The sequence below is a fragment of the Alligator sinensis genome, unplaced genomic scaffold, assembly GCF_000455745.1.
Source record: "Alligator sinensis unplaced genomic scaffold, ASM45574v1 scaffold1142_1, whole genome shotgun sequence".
Lineage (NCBI taxonomy): Eukaryota > Metazoa > Chordata > Crocodylia > Alligatoridae > Alligator > Alligator sinensis.
This window is the reverse complement of record NW_005842617.1, coordinates 407,699-422,303: the sequence shown is the minus strand read 5'-3', so window position 1 is coordinate 422,303 and position 14,605 is coordinate 407,699. Positions and strand designations below refer to the sequence as shown.

General features: G+C 39.3%; 1 protein-coding gene across 13 annotated transcripts in view; it reads right to left on the bottom strand.

The window, feature by feature from the left end:
• Nucleotides 1-14,605, bottom strand: part of WDFY3 (WD repeat and FYVE domain containing 3) — a 379,376-nt gene that overhangs the window by 43,329 nt on the left and 321,442 nt on the right. For 12 of the 13 annotated variants that reach the window (XR_003096142.1, XM_025215013.1, XM_025215023.1 and 9 more), the window contains 6 exons: nucleotides 13,396-13,578; nucleotides 12,299-12,456; nucleotides 9,758-9,835; nucleotides 8,474-8,701; nucleotides 3,493-3,546; nucleotides 415-583 (listed from right to left, as the gene is read on the bottom strand). Coding sequence is in view for 12 of the 13 variants with exons in the window: in XM_025215013.1 (XP_025070798.1) it covers nucleotides 415-583; nucleotides 3,493-3,546; nucleotides 8,474-8,701; nucleotides 9,758-9,835; nucleotides 12,299-12,456; nucleotides 13,396-13,578 (870 nt within the window). In the remaining variant the exon portion in view is untranslated. The remainder of the gene's footprint in view (nucleotides 1-414; nucleotides 584-3,492; nucleotides 3,547-8,473; nucleotides 8,702-9,757; nucleotides 9,836-12,298; nucleotides 12,457-13,395; nucleotides 13,579-14,605) is intronic. The other variant, XM_025215020.1, reaches the window with a different exon arrangement.

Genomic DNA, 14,605 nt, shown 5'->3' with positions numbered 1-14,605 from the left:
CTTTAATTCCCATTAGCAGTACTACTGCCCTTTTGTTCCTGGGACATCTTTTAATATGATCCGGTCTGAGTCTTGCTTTTAATATAACATATGAAGGCATGGTCATTTTGTGATCCTTACTACTCCAAATAACCAAAAAGGGTGGAAGAGGGAGAGAAAAGTGTATGTGTTTGCACATGTGTATACATGTATATAGTTTCATAACAGTTTTATTAGCTATGGTTGTCAACAGCTAGACTAGTCACTTAGCAAAAATTGGCTGCTTGCTGTTCTGGCAGTAGAATGAGAACCGACAGGACCCTTGGGGTCAACTTCAAAGGAAGAGTAAATTGAAGAAACCAAACTTAGGCAAGTAGAAATCTATTTAAATATGAGAACTTAGCCTCAAACAGATTATTGGAACAAATGACCAACCTTTAACTCTAGCAATAGTATCTTCCCCATGCTCTGGCTCCTGCTGAGTGGCTTCACCCTCTGAATTCTCTTCTATAGTATCCTGGATAACAGCAGGATTCCCAGAAGCCAGGCGCATGTAGTATTCCTTGCTGTCATAGCTTATGGCCCTTCGGTAACGAGCTGGTTTCTTAGAAATAGTCAAAAGAAAGCCTGTGGTTAGCCAACAATGTAAACAAATAGTTTTCAAGAATATGCAAGCATGGTACACGCACCTTTACCTGAGGTAAATCCTAAACTAATTACAAACAATAAAGAGAAAGCTTTAAGATTCCATTTCTAAAAATATGTGCAAAGAAGCTAATCAGTCTCTGAAATAATGATCCAACTGGGACACTGTCTGCAGAAAAACTTGTAATATAGAGCTAATAAATATGGCCAGTGCATTATGATTCGTCACAAAAGACCTGATAAATCTGCATTTTAAGTTAAGCGTATTTATCTCAGATGGATGTTTTATTATATTCCATCAATCCCTGAAGTGTGAGCAGCTTATTCATTAAATAGTTTATTTTTTCTTCAGGCATTAGTTTAAATAAAATTCTGCCTCAAGGGAAGATAAAGATGTACAAACACTTGTGATGCATTAAGCCTGACATAAACCAAGGGGTTGCTGGTCTCAGAAAACTTTTGGGGATTTAACTACAAAAAACCAAAAACCCTCTAGACATTAGTGGTGGTAGGGGAGTGGCCTGAGATGTCTTATTTAATAAAGTAAACTCTTAATTGCAATGCATATCTTTCAGTGAGTACAAGATACTACAAAATGAGGAGACTGAATGTGTCTGAATGATCACAGAAGGAAAATTGGGGAAACAAAGTTAAAGGAAGAGAAATGAATGATTTCTTTCCTTCCCAAAAGGAAAAATTACTTTCTGTTGATGGAGAAAAGATAGATTTGGAATCTAAACTGAAGATTTTCATTTCTGACTGTTGCTTAGAAGCTTAGAAAACCCCATACTGAAGCAGACAGCATGACAAGGCAACACCTTAGAAACTAACTGGTTCAGAAAGACAACTGACAAACTATATTGTAATCTGCAAAAGCTCATCTCTCTGAACCAGTTAGTCTCTAAAACCGTCTTTATACGTGCTCCAGGAGTGGGGGGAGGGGCAAACACTTTAATTAGAGCAGCTCTGAGAGCCTCTCTAATTAAAGTGCCTGCAGCATTGTGTGTATACAGCGTCCAGCACTTCAAAATGGTGGTGGAGGAGGGTGCTTTAATTAAAGCTCATTTGACAAGCTTTAGTTAAAGTGCCCCTGTCGCCATTTTGAAGCGCAGGGACACTGAATACATGAGACATGGAGGCGGCTACAGCATGCTAATTAGCACACTAGCAGACTCAGTTAAATAGAGTCTGCTCCAACGTGTTCTAATTACAGTGCACCGGAGCAGTCCCCCCACATGTCTACAAGCACCCTTAGGTGCTACCCTGCCCTGTATTCTGCCTGCCTTCAGATTAAGATAGCTAACTGCCTCTCAGTACCCATACAAGTTAAACTCTGAAATTCAAAAAAAAAACAAAAAAAAACACATACCTTGCAGCACCCTTTCCCATGTAACCTAAAAATTATTCCTATCCATGCTTTAATTATCATCATAAAACCAGCATGGTACCACCTGCCATCAGCTATTTTAATAAGTTTAGGCATTCCCTCCTGCAGTTTTAGTTACTGGAAACACAAAACCACAAGTTTTTAAAAGTTAGTCTACATGTGATCCATCTGTAAATATTTGGGCAGCAAAATGATAAATTAGTGAAGTAGATAAATTAGCATATCTACAAGTGTTGAATGATCAAAAGATGATGGCTAACAAAATGGAGACTTCTCTATTCCCCTCAGACTATCCCTGAACTAAAAGAAACAAGGCAGGATGGCACCTTAGAGATTAAATGATTCAGAGGCATAAACTTTCACAGATGACAGCCTATTTTGAGCATTTACTGAAGTAGGTTATTGCCTACAAAAGCTTATGCCTCTCTGAACCAGCTAGTCTTGTAAGATTCCACCCTGCCATGACTTCTACCTGACTTCAGATGAAGTTGGCCAACTACACCTCTGTACTCATGAGCTAAAAGAGGGAATGCATCTTTTTAGATATGCCAGCTCACGTAAGGGGAGTGTGACAGATTAAACATCCTGATAGTTTTGTACCAGAAACCAGGATTACACTTGCTGAAATTAAATTAATTCACTGCCATACTACTTTTGTGGCAATAACTGAAGAACCTATAGAAAAAAACAACAGAATTAAACTGAAGGAAAGATGAGAATAACCATCCTAAATACACCATATGTAATACTTTATATTATTTAACTGCTTTTATTTTATATGCATTAGTTAAACAAGAAGCTTATTACAAAATAAGTGAATGCAAACTGCATACCGTACTTAGTGATGGGCAAGACTTAAAACATAATTTAATAGGAAAGTGTAACAATATTTGAATATGCGGAGGGGCCAACAGCATCCAAGTCTTGATTATTTTTGAGGCATGTCTGGTATTTTGAAGCTTAAAACACATTAAAATGATCTTTTTTTCTACCATGGGGGGATTTCAAGGAAAAAATGTGACCTTGTTTCCATCAACAATTTGGTTACAATCCACAGTTAATTACAATTGGGAGAGGCACACTCCAAACTTCCAAATGCTCATCATCATTTTAAAAAAATAATGCAACAGTGCTGTTAATTTTCCTTACTACAAAAATAACTGTTGCCCATTACTAAACGTGTTCCATAGTCTTTTAGTTCGGCTCCAAACACAATACACATTTTACAGTGAGAACAGCGATAGCCCAACACAGCCTGTTAGTGTGCGGCACAGAGGAGAAGATCTAAAGAAAGGTTTAAGTGGAGACTGAAGAAGGAACAGCAACATCCAGGAGTGTGAATGATATAAACCTTTAATCCTGAAAATATTGAAAGAGCAAGGTTGAAAGCCAATCACAGAAGCCTTGTTAAGATTGCCTAACATGCAGAAAAAGTTTGTATTTGTTTTACATTCTTTCAGTGGGTAATCTTATGTCTTTACCTTTTGAGGAATGGTATCATCGGGTGTCTCAGGAGGTTTACTTGAGAAGTCAGACTGAAAATAGGGTATTAAGTATAAACACATCAGGAAAAAAAATCCACTTTTGAGAATAATGCACAGTGGCACATTCTCCTTTTTGTGCAAGCCCACCAGTCATTAAAACTCATGAGTGTGATGTCAGCAAAGTGAACTTTATCCAACAATGTAAGCAAAGTTAGTGTGGTCAGTATCCACCACCGTTCTCTTAAAATAATTCATGTTTTTCTTCTTAAAGTAAAATTTTTCCACGCTCATTTTGATGAGACAGATGCAAAAAAACCCAGAGATCTTTCAAAATGAATACAAATTTTTAAGGAGCAAGCTGCCACTCAAAAAGGTGACATGCAGTCACTACTTACGGCCCATGTATCCAGAAATAACACTGAAATATGTATCAAAGTTCTATGGGCACAAATAAGATGTGCACACAAAACCAAGTCAGGAGGCTTACAGTTTGCACTATGTTTAAAGATCAGGTATCCATTTTATACAATTTTTTTCAGGGCATGAGAATTACACTTCTCACCAAATTATCTCAGTAACGTTACATCAGCAAAAACTGTAAGGGCTACATTTTCATGCACTGCTCTAAGTATGAACCTCCATAATAAATTAATACTGGCGTACTATCTGGTTGACTTTAGAAAACCAAAACACACAAACCTGGGGCACAAAATTACCTCATGCACCGGTAGTGACTGAATTTCTCCTAAACAATGCGAAGACTAAAGAGTTCAGTCTGGTATTAGACACTGTATATTCTTCCAAATTCCAGGAGACATTTAGGAATGAATTTCTATTTAAAAAACAGAGCCCTCCTGAACAGCCAACCTTGAGGTAAACACAGGGTTCAAGAATCCACCACAACCCTGAGGTAACCTGTTCCAATGGTTAATCAGCTTCACTAGTGAAAATTAGATAGATTCAGACTAGAAATAAAGTGTAAACTTCAACTTTCTCAACTGAATTCAAGTGCCCTTCATGAGTTTTCTGTTCACCACATAGGTATTTACAGTGAATGAATCATCCCTTAAAACTTCCCTTTGACAAGCCAAACAGATCAGGCCACTGGAATCTTTGACTGAAAAGAATTTCCCCCCATCTTTTAATTGTTCTTGTGAGCCCTCCTTGAACTCTCTTCAATATATCAACAACTTCCTTGAAATGTGGACACCAGTACCGGACACAGAGGCTGCACCAGTACCAAACACCAGCATATTACCTCCCTACTTCTACATAATGCTCCCCTGTTGAGACATCCAGGGTAGGGAGAGAAATTGCACATAAACTGATGCATGTGATCAGAAACCGGTTCAATTCTGTAACACCAAAGTTCAATGCATATAAACCGCTTTCAAAATGGCCAAAACTGGTTTAAGATAAACCTGGATAGAGGTACTATATCAGACTTAACTGATTTAGGTTAAATCAGTCTATTGAACTTCTGCCGCAGATCCCCTCCAGATTCAAGTTAACTCACAGTTCTCCAGCATGCCAGGGTGGGTGGGCTAGCCTTGGCCCAAGCTGTCTGCTCCAGCCAAGCAGGGAGGGATGCTCTAGCACTCCCTAATGTTTGGCCTGGGCCACTGCAGGCATGTAGCTGCATTTCCAGAATCAAAAGTGAAGTCTGTTCTCTTGCTTATCAGTTCAATTTATATAGCTTAGACTAACCTGAGAAGATTGAATTGATTCAGCCTTAGTCTTTTTGATCATCTGTATTTAGCCCCAAAGATTATATAGCCTCAGGCCAGGAATTCACGTTTAGCTAATTATTTCAGTGTTTCCCCTAAGATTTTCTTTTTAGGGCCAGGACATCCCAGAAGAAAGTCCCCCATCCTGTAGGTGTGGCCCACATCCATGGTTTCTAGATGAATGACTTACCATTTGGCCATACTGAAAGACCTGCTGTTTGACTCTACCCAGCTTATCAACAAAACCCAGATTCCTGTTCATTTGCGACTCTACAATTATTTAACATTCCCCCAACTTTACAAACTTTACCAGTAACAATTGTGTTCTCTTTCAGGTCATTGTTAAAAATGTTCTATTGCAAGCATTATGGAGCCTTCTGTAAACACATCTACTAATGATTCCGTGTTTACAATTACATTTTAAGATTTATTAGCTAATTTTAATCAATGTAAGGTCATGCTGAATTTGAATTATTTTAGATTCTTAATCATTTGGAACCAAATCAAATACCTTAGAGAAGTATGTTATGTCGACACCACTACCTTTGTTAACCAAGCATAGTATTATCAAAAATGTTATCAAGATAGTGATCTAGTTCTCATAAATTGCAATGCTAATATATTACCACTACTAATTACACAATCCTGCTTTAATTTTTTATGAATTGAGTCCTTTTTCAGCAGTTCCATTATTCTGCCTGAATTTAATGTAATCCTGACAGACTATTTAATTCAAGGCACTATGTTTACCCTTTTTATATACAACGCAAGCTTTTTTCTATTTCTCTGTAACTTGCAAAGTATTCCAAGATCCAATTAAAAAAAAAAAAAAAAAAAAAAAATCAATATTAATGGTAACAAGAGCTCCTTGGTCTGGGCTTTTAAAACTCATTTGCCAGTTATCTATGTTCTTTCTATTTAAAATGGTTAACTTGCATAGTTGCCATTTCACAGCCTCTCTGTAATTATGGTTGAAATGGAAAGATATTTTGCCATTAGGTGCTTTATTACACGTGACAGCTTTTCTTCAGATAGAGAAGAAAAATATTTATTGAGTAACTTTGCTATTTCTGGATTAATAGTGACAATTCTACTATTTCCATCTAGTGACTAACTGATATTTTTGCTGCAACATTTTTGGTCTTGAATAGCACCTCCTTATTGTCCTTAACTCTGCCACTCAGATTTCTTCTTGTGTTCTTTTGCTTCCTTTAGTTTTCCACAATTCCTAGTTTCTAAGCACCACTTCCTCTTTATTTGTTACGTACGATTCTGTCACTCTACACAACCCCCACCAACCAATAGCTGCATACGCTGGGCCTATAAGGCCCCTGCCAGATTTTAATTTATGCAATGGGAGGAATTTGAGGAATTTTGTTCCACATCCAAACAATCATGTGTCCTGCCATGCCAGAGTGTAAACATCTGGGGAGCTCCCCAATCCCCGGTTCACAAGCAGCATGGGACCAGGGCCTTCCCCAGTCCCCAGATGCAGGTATCCCAGCATGAAAGCGGTGTGCATGCAGTCAGGGACTAGGGAGCTGTCTAGTGACCAGCTCCATGCACAGCAGTGCATGTGCACCCAAGGGCAAGAAAACTCCCCCTGCATATGCCCTGGTGTAGAAACAACTCACATGCAGCTGGGGACTAGGGAGCTCCCTCATATCCAGCTTCTGTGCCAGGGTATGTGCAAGCTAGTCAAAGAGTTCCCGTATCCCCAGCTGTCCATGCTGCAGATCTACCATTGGGCTGTACAGCATGGCTTTAAATGGCCCTGTGTTAGAAGCACCCATCGGCTACCAACGTGTGCATATTCAAAGTCACACTATGCAGCCCAAATGCTGGGTTGCATGCCAAATGTTCAAAGTAAAGCACATGGAATGTTTTTGTGGTTGGTTTGCCATTTTACTGTGTAGTAACCTGGCCAAATGCATGGCATGCCGCAATTTACAGAACAATTAGCACATTAATTATGATATAAATGCAACAAGAGCCTTAAGCCAGGCAACCTTTTCTACCCACCCCCTGCCACAGGCTGCAAATCTTCATATCCCTCAACAATCAGCAGATAACAAGGAGGGAATGGATGGAATCCAGCAGATGGTACAACCATGGGGACACATCTCTGCTACCCTGACTGCAATGTGCTGCAGATTGCCTGAGCTGCTGCAGGCTGGATCTAGTCTCTTCATGGGCTGTAGGTTGCCCCATCCCTGCTCTAAGCATACTAGCACAGCTTTCTTTCTCAATTGCGGATTTTTAGCCATCTAATAATACATTCCAAAATAGTTTTATGTTTTCTCATTTTTTCACATTTCCCAGTTTAATCCTGCCTTCTTCCCATCCCTCCCGCCCCCTCCACCTCAGGTGATTTGGGTCGATCATTTTTAGTTTTAAAAAATGAAACCTCTCTTTTAAAGCACCAGCCACATACAGTGCTTTATAGGGCCCGATTCTTTTCAGATAACAAGGGTCATCAAATTACAATCACTTGAACCAGATCAATCATTAGTTTCTCTGACAAGTTCCTTTATCTGTTGAGATGAGATTTACTATGGAATCATCTAGGTTGTATACAACACTTCCCAAGTTAGAAAATTGTTGTCTATAACAAAGATGTTTCAGTATTAGCAGAATAAGACGTATGTTACTCAGCAAGTTCCTGTGAATTCAGTTGTTTTTCTTGCATGTTACAGAAAGGTGCTTAGGAAGCTGATAATCCTGCTTTTTAGTGTAATTTGGTCTGTGGCAGGCAGCATCAGTATCTCATCTCATGCTTTACTTGTTAGAGCAGTGGTTTTCAACCTTTTCTGAACTCTGACAGCCTGCAAGGGAAAAACTAGTTTTCCACATTTTTCTCTTTTTAAATCCATTTTTAAAGTTGCTGATTCATTTTTTAAGTTTGTTTGCGACCCTTTAATACATTCTTGTGACCCATATTTGGGTTGCAACCTATGGTTTGAAAAATGCTGGCACATAAGTGTAAAGAATATTTGGTTTTGAGCTGTCAGTGATTCAGAAGCTGATAATGCCACTTGTGGCCAAAGGCCGTTTCCCCTCCCATTTTACTCACTTGATCCTTCATAAAAATCACTAGTGGTAATCAATTTACTATTCCAGTCATAAGGTATCAGCAACACCAACCAAATTTTTTACATTGTGATGAGCCTATTTAAAGAACACCAACAAATACTGCACTTTAGACTAATAAAAGCCAAGAACTACTACAAACGCAAGCACTGTCATCTTACCAGCAGATTTGTCTCTTGTTCGGCTTCTGGTACGTAAGGATACTGAATATAAAACATGTCATTTCGTACCATCTTCTTTCTCATTCTACAGGGGCCCTCTGTCATCTCCAACATCCATTTATCCAGATGAGAGCCAATGGGAGGCCCCCACAGCCCTCGCTCCCGTAACAATTCATACTCAATTTGAGACCACTCTTCTGTTACATATTTTAATGCATTTTGCTGGCGCTGTAAATAGAGAGATATTTACGCTTACAGGCAAGTCAGAATAATATTTTAAGAGCAGTTCATGTGTCAGTGGAACAGTTGTGGTTAAGTGACAAAATTATAAAGCAATTTGAATTTTTAGATGATTTTGAATCTCTCTCTTGGACTTTCCATGTACACATATAATGCAAATATTAAGTAAGCTGCCAGTGTTATATTGCTTATTGATTCCAAGTGCTTGGTCCTTCAGGAAGCTAATTACTCTCATTTATAGGAGTTGTTAAGCAGCCTGCTAATCATATCTGCTTAGAAGGAAAAATTAAATTTTGGTAATTTCATTTCAAGAGAAGCAAGGGTATTTTTTTTTATGGATCACATTATTTTTCTTTGGGGCTGTCACAAACTAAAATCTCAAAGTCTACTTCAGACAAAAAGAAAAAAAAAAGACCTTTCTAACTGGTGTCTGATGCATGTAAATGAAGAAATTGCCTAGGTGTTTTGTGGATGCTTCAGTTTTGCAAGCACCCTTACTGTGGATTATTTATATACAAATGCTTAAAGAATAAATAATTTTGGACTTCCATCTTCAGTATGATCATTATAAATATTAGAACACTGTAAACATAAAATTATTTTATAAATCATCTATCATATGGATGAACATAATTTAGATGATAAAATTCAGTGTCTGGATAACTATTTCAGACTATGCATTCCACTTACTAAGATATGGAGGTGGGGCTGAATAAACAGGTTTCCTTCGTATTTATAAACTGAAATAGTCAAGATTTTTTTTAAAACCTGATGCATAACATTTCAGTACAAGACAGCATGTAACCATGGAAAGGAGACAGGAATGGGAATCAGTCCTGACTCTGCTACTAACCTTGTGTCAAAGGGGAAAATGCTTCATTTCTCTGTGCAAACATTACCATCCCTTATGCTCTCTCCTTTTTCTATTTACATGTAAACCCCACAGGACAGGACTTCTTTTACTATAAGTATAGCATCTTAGACACAGTATGTCATTCTTTAAGAGGACAAAATCTTATTCCTTGCCAATTCTCTAAACCTTACCTCTTGATGCTCTTGATACTGCATATCTACAAGGTCTCGAACCACAGCAATGTGAGTAAACATCCACTGGGAAATTTCCTAATACAAAGAAAAAAAATACATAAGGTACAACTTTAAGACAGTAGATTTCTGTTGGAAATTATGAATAAAATACCTTGTTATGTCAGACATGAAAAAGGATCTTCTTAGAAGTATATTTATTTCAAACCATGTAAAGCAATCATATTTTTTTAGTTTTGAAAATTAATCTTGAGTATATGTATGTTGCTATCAGCCTAAAAGAACCTCTAAATACTTTGAAAATATTTCAAGTACATTACCGTATTTACTTGACCATAACACGAGGTCCCTCTGCCAATCAGCCTGCGGAAAAAAGCCCCTTGTCTTATAGTTGCATATGAAGCAGAGGGGGAGCAGGTGGCTGCTGGGGCCAGAGTCAGACCCAAAGCAGCTTCCCGCCACCCCCTCCACCTTCCCTCTATAGCTTCTGCCTCCCCATCCCCCTTCTTACCTTCTCATTACAGTCAGGTGCAACTGGGCTCTGACGGGCTGGGGTCTCTCCCAGGCACAGAGCACATGGAAACTCTTCCCCCTGCCACACCAATCATCAGTGCCAACACTGCTACATTACCTGCCTAGCCAATCAGCAGCGCTAACACTACCTTATGGCCAGGCAAGAGGTGAGCTTTCATGTGCTGTGCTCTGGGACCTGGGACAGGGCAGCCCGAGCAGTGTCTGACAGTAAGGCGTGGGGAGCAGAAGGGGAAGAGGCAGAGACTGGGGGAGCAAGGGGAGAAGAGACAAAGATTGGGGAGAGTAGGGGGAGGGGCAGAGACTGTGGAGAGCTGGTGGGGTACAGGTGGCAGGAAAGCTACATGGAGAACAGGTAGGGCAGAGGGCAAGGGGGCCACCTGACCATCCCCAACTTTCCCCCCAGCCATTGCTTTTTCTTCTCTAGCAGTGAGGAGATGGATTCAAGACAAACCTCCAATACTTAGATTCTATACCTGGGAAGTTATAAGAAATTTATACATTTTCCATATATAGAATCTAATTATTGGGGATTGTCTTATATTCAGAGTCATCTTGCATTCAAATAAATACGGAATGTATGGTAGCGATTACCCACAACAGCAAAGGGGACACCAAATTCAAATAAACGTCTTAAAACGTACTGCAAACTAGTCTTGCACTGCTCTGTGGGGGAAAAAATACTGTAGAGAAGCATTCATTATTTTTTTCAACATAATTTTTGTCTGAGAAAATAAATCTCACAATATTGTTAATTAAAAACAAAAAAAGCAGAAATAGAGGGACATCTACTTTGTCCTTCATGGGCTGGTTTCACTTTACAGTGGGATTCTACAAGTTGGAGCAATGTTCTAGCATCTATTCTAGAGAAACACTTAGGCAGACAAGGTTCCTTGGGTGAATTTGATATCTTTTATTAGACCAACCCAAATAGTTGGAGAATATTTATTAAGCAAGTTTTCAGGTTCAAAAACCCTTCGTCAACCTAAGGAAGTTTCAGCAGTTGGTGTGTGCTCTTCCTGGATGGAATGAAAAATAAAGAAGCCAGGAGCTGGGCTGGGGAGTCAGTTGCCAGGCAGATTATAACGTATCAAAAATCCAATGTCTATGTTTAGTCCATGATCTCTAGTATCCAGGAGGTTGATGAAATGGAGCTCATAGGCTTGTCTCTGGGAAGTGTTGTGTAAGTTTCCCTTGAGGATCGGGACTGAGAGATTGGAGAGAGAGTGGCCCTCCTGTGAGAAATGTGCCCCCACCGGTAATTGGGTATTTCTGTCTTTGATGGATTTCCGGTATGCATTCATTCCGGTGCGCAGTTGTTGTTTGGTCTCTCCTACATATTTTCCATCAGGGCATTTGGTGCATTGGATGAGGTATATTGCATTTCTGGAGGTGCAGCTGTAAGATCCTGGGATGCTGATGACTCTGTTGTGGGGTGTAGTAATTGTGGGGGTGGTGAAGATGTGTTGACAGGTTTTGCATTTCTTGTCATGGCACGGTCTGGATCCTTTTGGTGTGTTCTGGGCTTGAGGAAGTTTGCTTCTGGTGATGAGGTTGGCGAGGTTCGGTGCTTGTTTGAAGGCTAGGATGGGTGGCTCTGGGAAGCTTGCTTAATAAATATTCTCCAACTATTTGGGTTGGTCTAATAAAAGATATCAAATTCACCCAAGGAACCTTGTCTGCCTATGTCCTTAGACCAACACGGCTACAACCTAAACCCCAGAGAAACACTTAAGCATATGTGTACTTTTGAGCATATGAGCAGTCCCAGTGACAGAAAAAAACAAAAGCTCACTGCTTAATGTTACATATATGCTTGAGCATAACCCACAGGGCTTTCTAGTAGAAGTTACAGAGCAAGTTTGAACATAAGGAACAATAACAAAAATTAACAATAACATTTTGAATGATCCTCTACCCTACATGGTATTGACCGCATATAATAAACAGAAGCTGCCAGATTTTTCTCCCAAGTATCTGCATGCCATAATTAAAACAAATTAAAAGTACCTGGGTGGAAAGATTATGTTTGTGGAGTCCACTTTCCTTTCGGTTTCTTCTTGATCCAGTTAGCTTGGAAAGGCCAAATCCACTGCTGACCCGGGAAAGCTTGGACTGTGTGGTTGGAACTAAAGCTTCCCCTCTACTGATGCATTTTCTCTCATGGACTAAAATATCAAAGACCACCAGGGTTACTTCTTAAATAGAATTAAAGCCATGTAAAATCCAGAACTACTTTTTAAGAGTAACCATCAACACTTGTATGCAGCTGGAAAAAATCAACCACAAGCCAAAGAGGCAGTACAAGTTTAAACACTGATAGATGCAAGTTGCATCATTGGGGTAGGTTTTATGATATGATGTTGGTTTGCTGTACTAGCAGCCTTGCTTCTTTGAAGTTAATAGTCCCTACTACTAATGCCTTAACTTAAACCAGACTGGAGAATTGAACAGTACTACAGTTGGAGTGTCACAGCTGCAGACGAAACAAAATTTGCTGATACCAAACCTCTGGCTGCAAACAAGACTAAATTTGCTGACAAAAAATCCCAAACCTCTGACCTCTAATAGCGTTTTTGTAAAAAGTTATATGCCAATATGCTTTTTAATCAAAACAATTGTGGAGATACATACCAACAAGTAAGACTAATAATGCTAGTTCCACTCTGGGACTTTATTATTAATAGTTATTTACCTTATAAAGGATAGTACAAGAATTAATAACAGTCAACCTAATTATACTGAAAATGAGCCTTCGTGTTCTGTATGTTCATTTGACAAAGATAACTCCATAGATGTAAAACATTTTTAAAGTGTTTGATGTTATACCTCATGACATTACATAGTATCACTAAAGTACATGTTAAACAGATTAAGAACAGATCTAAAAAAGTAGAAGTCAGTAAAGGACCATCAAAAATGAGGGCAATAGGTATCTTGGTCTGAAGAATATATGCTATGATTTGTGAAAGCAGAACATAGTAATGTAAGTGTACATACACCAAGTTAATTATTAAAGGTCTAATACGTAAGCTCCAATCCACTGTACAGAAGATACCACATCAACATGATATAATTTAGTAACGGAAAAATCATCATCCTCTTACCCAAATGATTTTGCCAGCTTTTTAAACTTGCTTCTTCAATACATGGTCTTGCTACCACTATATCTACTTGGCCACGGTCATTGACGGGTAGTGTTACTTTGAAAGCTTCTTCTAAAACCTGTTTCTTACTGTGAATCAGCTCTGTCCATACTCTGTTTACGGCTTTTAAAAGAAGCTGGCGACCTAAAAAAATAAAAAGATCACACAAAGTTAATTTTCCCCAATAATATATATTTCAGTAATTTTATAATAAGCAATTATGAGACGAGTAAAGAATTCACACACCATAAATAAGAAAGTATCTTACAAATGTGCCTGCCCCTAACACGCACATATCTCATGTAACCAGACTGCATTTTCCTCAAAATTTATTATTTGCAAATATTTGATTTTTTGGGGGGGGTCAAATTCTATAGACTAAAAAAAGAAAACAAAAAATCAAGTGCTTCTGAACTGTTATCATTCCAACTCTGTTCATGAATTTTCAAATAAGATGCACAGTTTGGTTTTGGTTTGCTGATTGGATGAGTGAGCCAATGACTGTTAAATGACTGTTCACAGAAAAAAAATATTTCATAGATTTCATAGACATCAGGGCTGGAAGGGACCTCGGAAGATCATCGAGTCCAGCCCCCCACCCAAAGGGCAGGAAGTCAGCTGGGGTCATAGGATCCCAGCAAGATAAGCATCCAGTTTCATCTTGAAGGTGTTCAATGAAGGCGCTTGAACCACCTCCGGTGGCAGGCTGTTCCAGACCTTGGGGGCTCGGACAGTAAAGAAATTCTTCCTTATGTCCAGCCTGAAACGGTCTTGTAGTAGTTTGTGACCATTCGACCTAGTCGTCATCCCTTGGGGCGCTCTGGTGAACAAACGTTCCCCCAGATGCTGGTGGTCACCCCTGATAAACTTGTAGGTGGCCATCAGATCACCCCTGAGCCTGCGCTTTTTCAGGCTAAAGAGCCCCAGGGCTCTCAGCCTGTCATCGTAGGGTCTGTTTCCCTGACCTCTGGTCATGCGCGTGGCTCTTCTCTGGACTGTCTCAAGCTTCTCCACATCCTTTTTGAATTGTGGAGCCCAAAACTGGACACAGTACTCCAGCTGCGGCCTCACTAAGGCCGAGTACAGGGGGAGAATGACGTCCTGGGATTTGTTTGAGAAGCATCTATGGATGCAAGCCAGCGTTTTGGTCGCTTTACTAGCCGCCGCATCG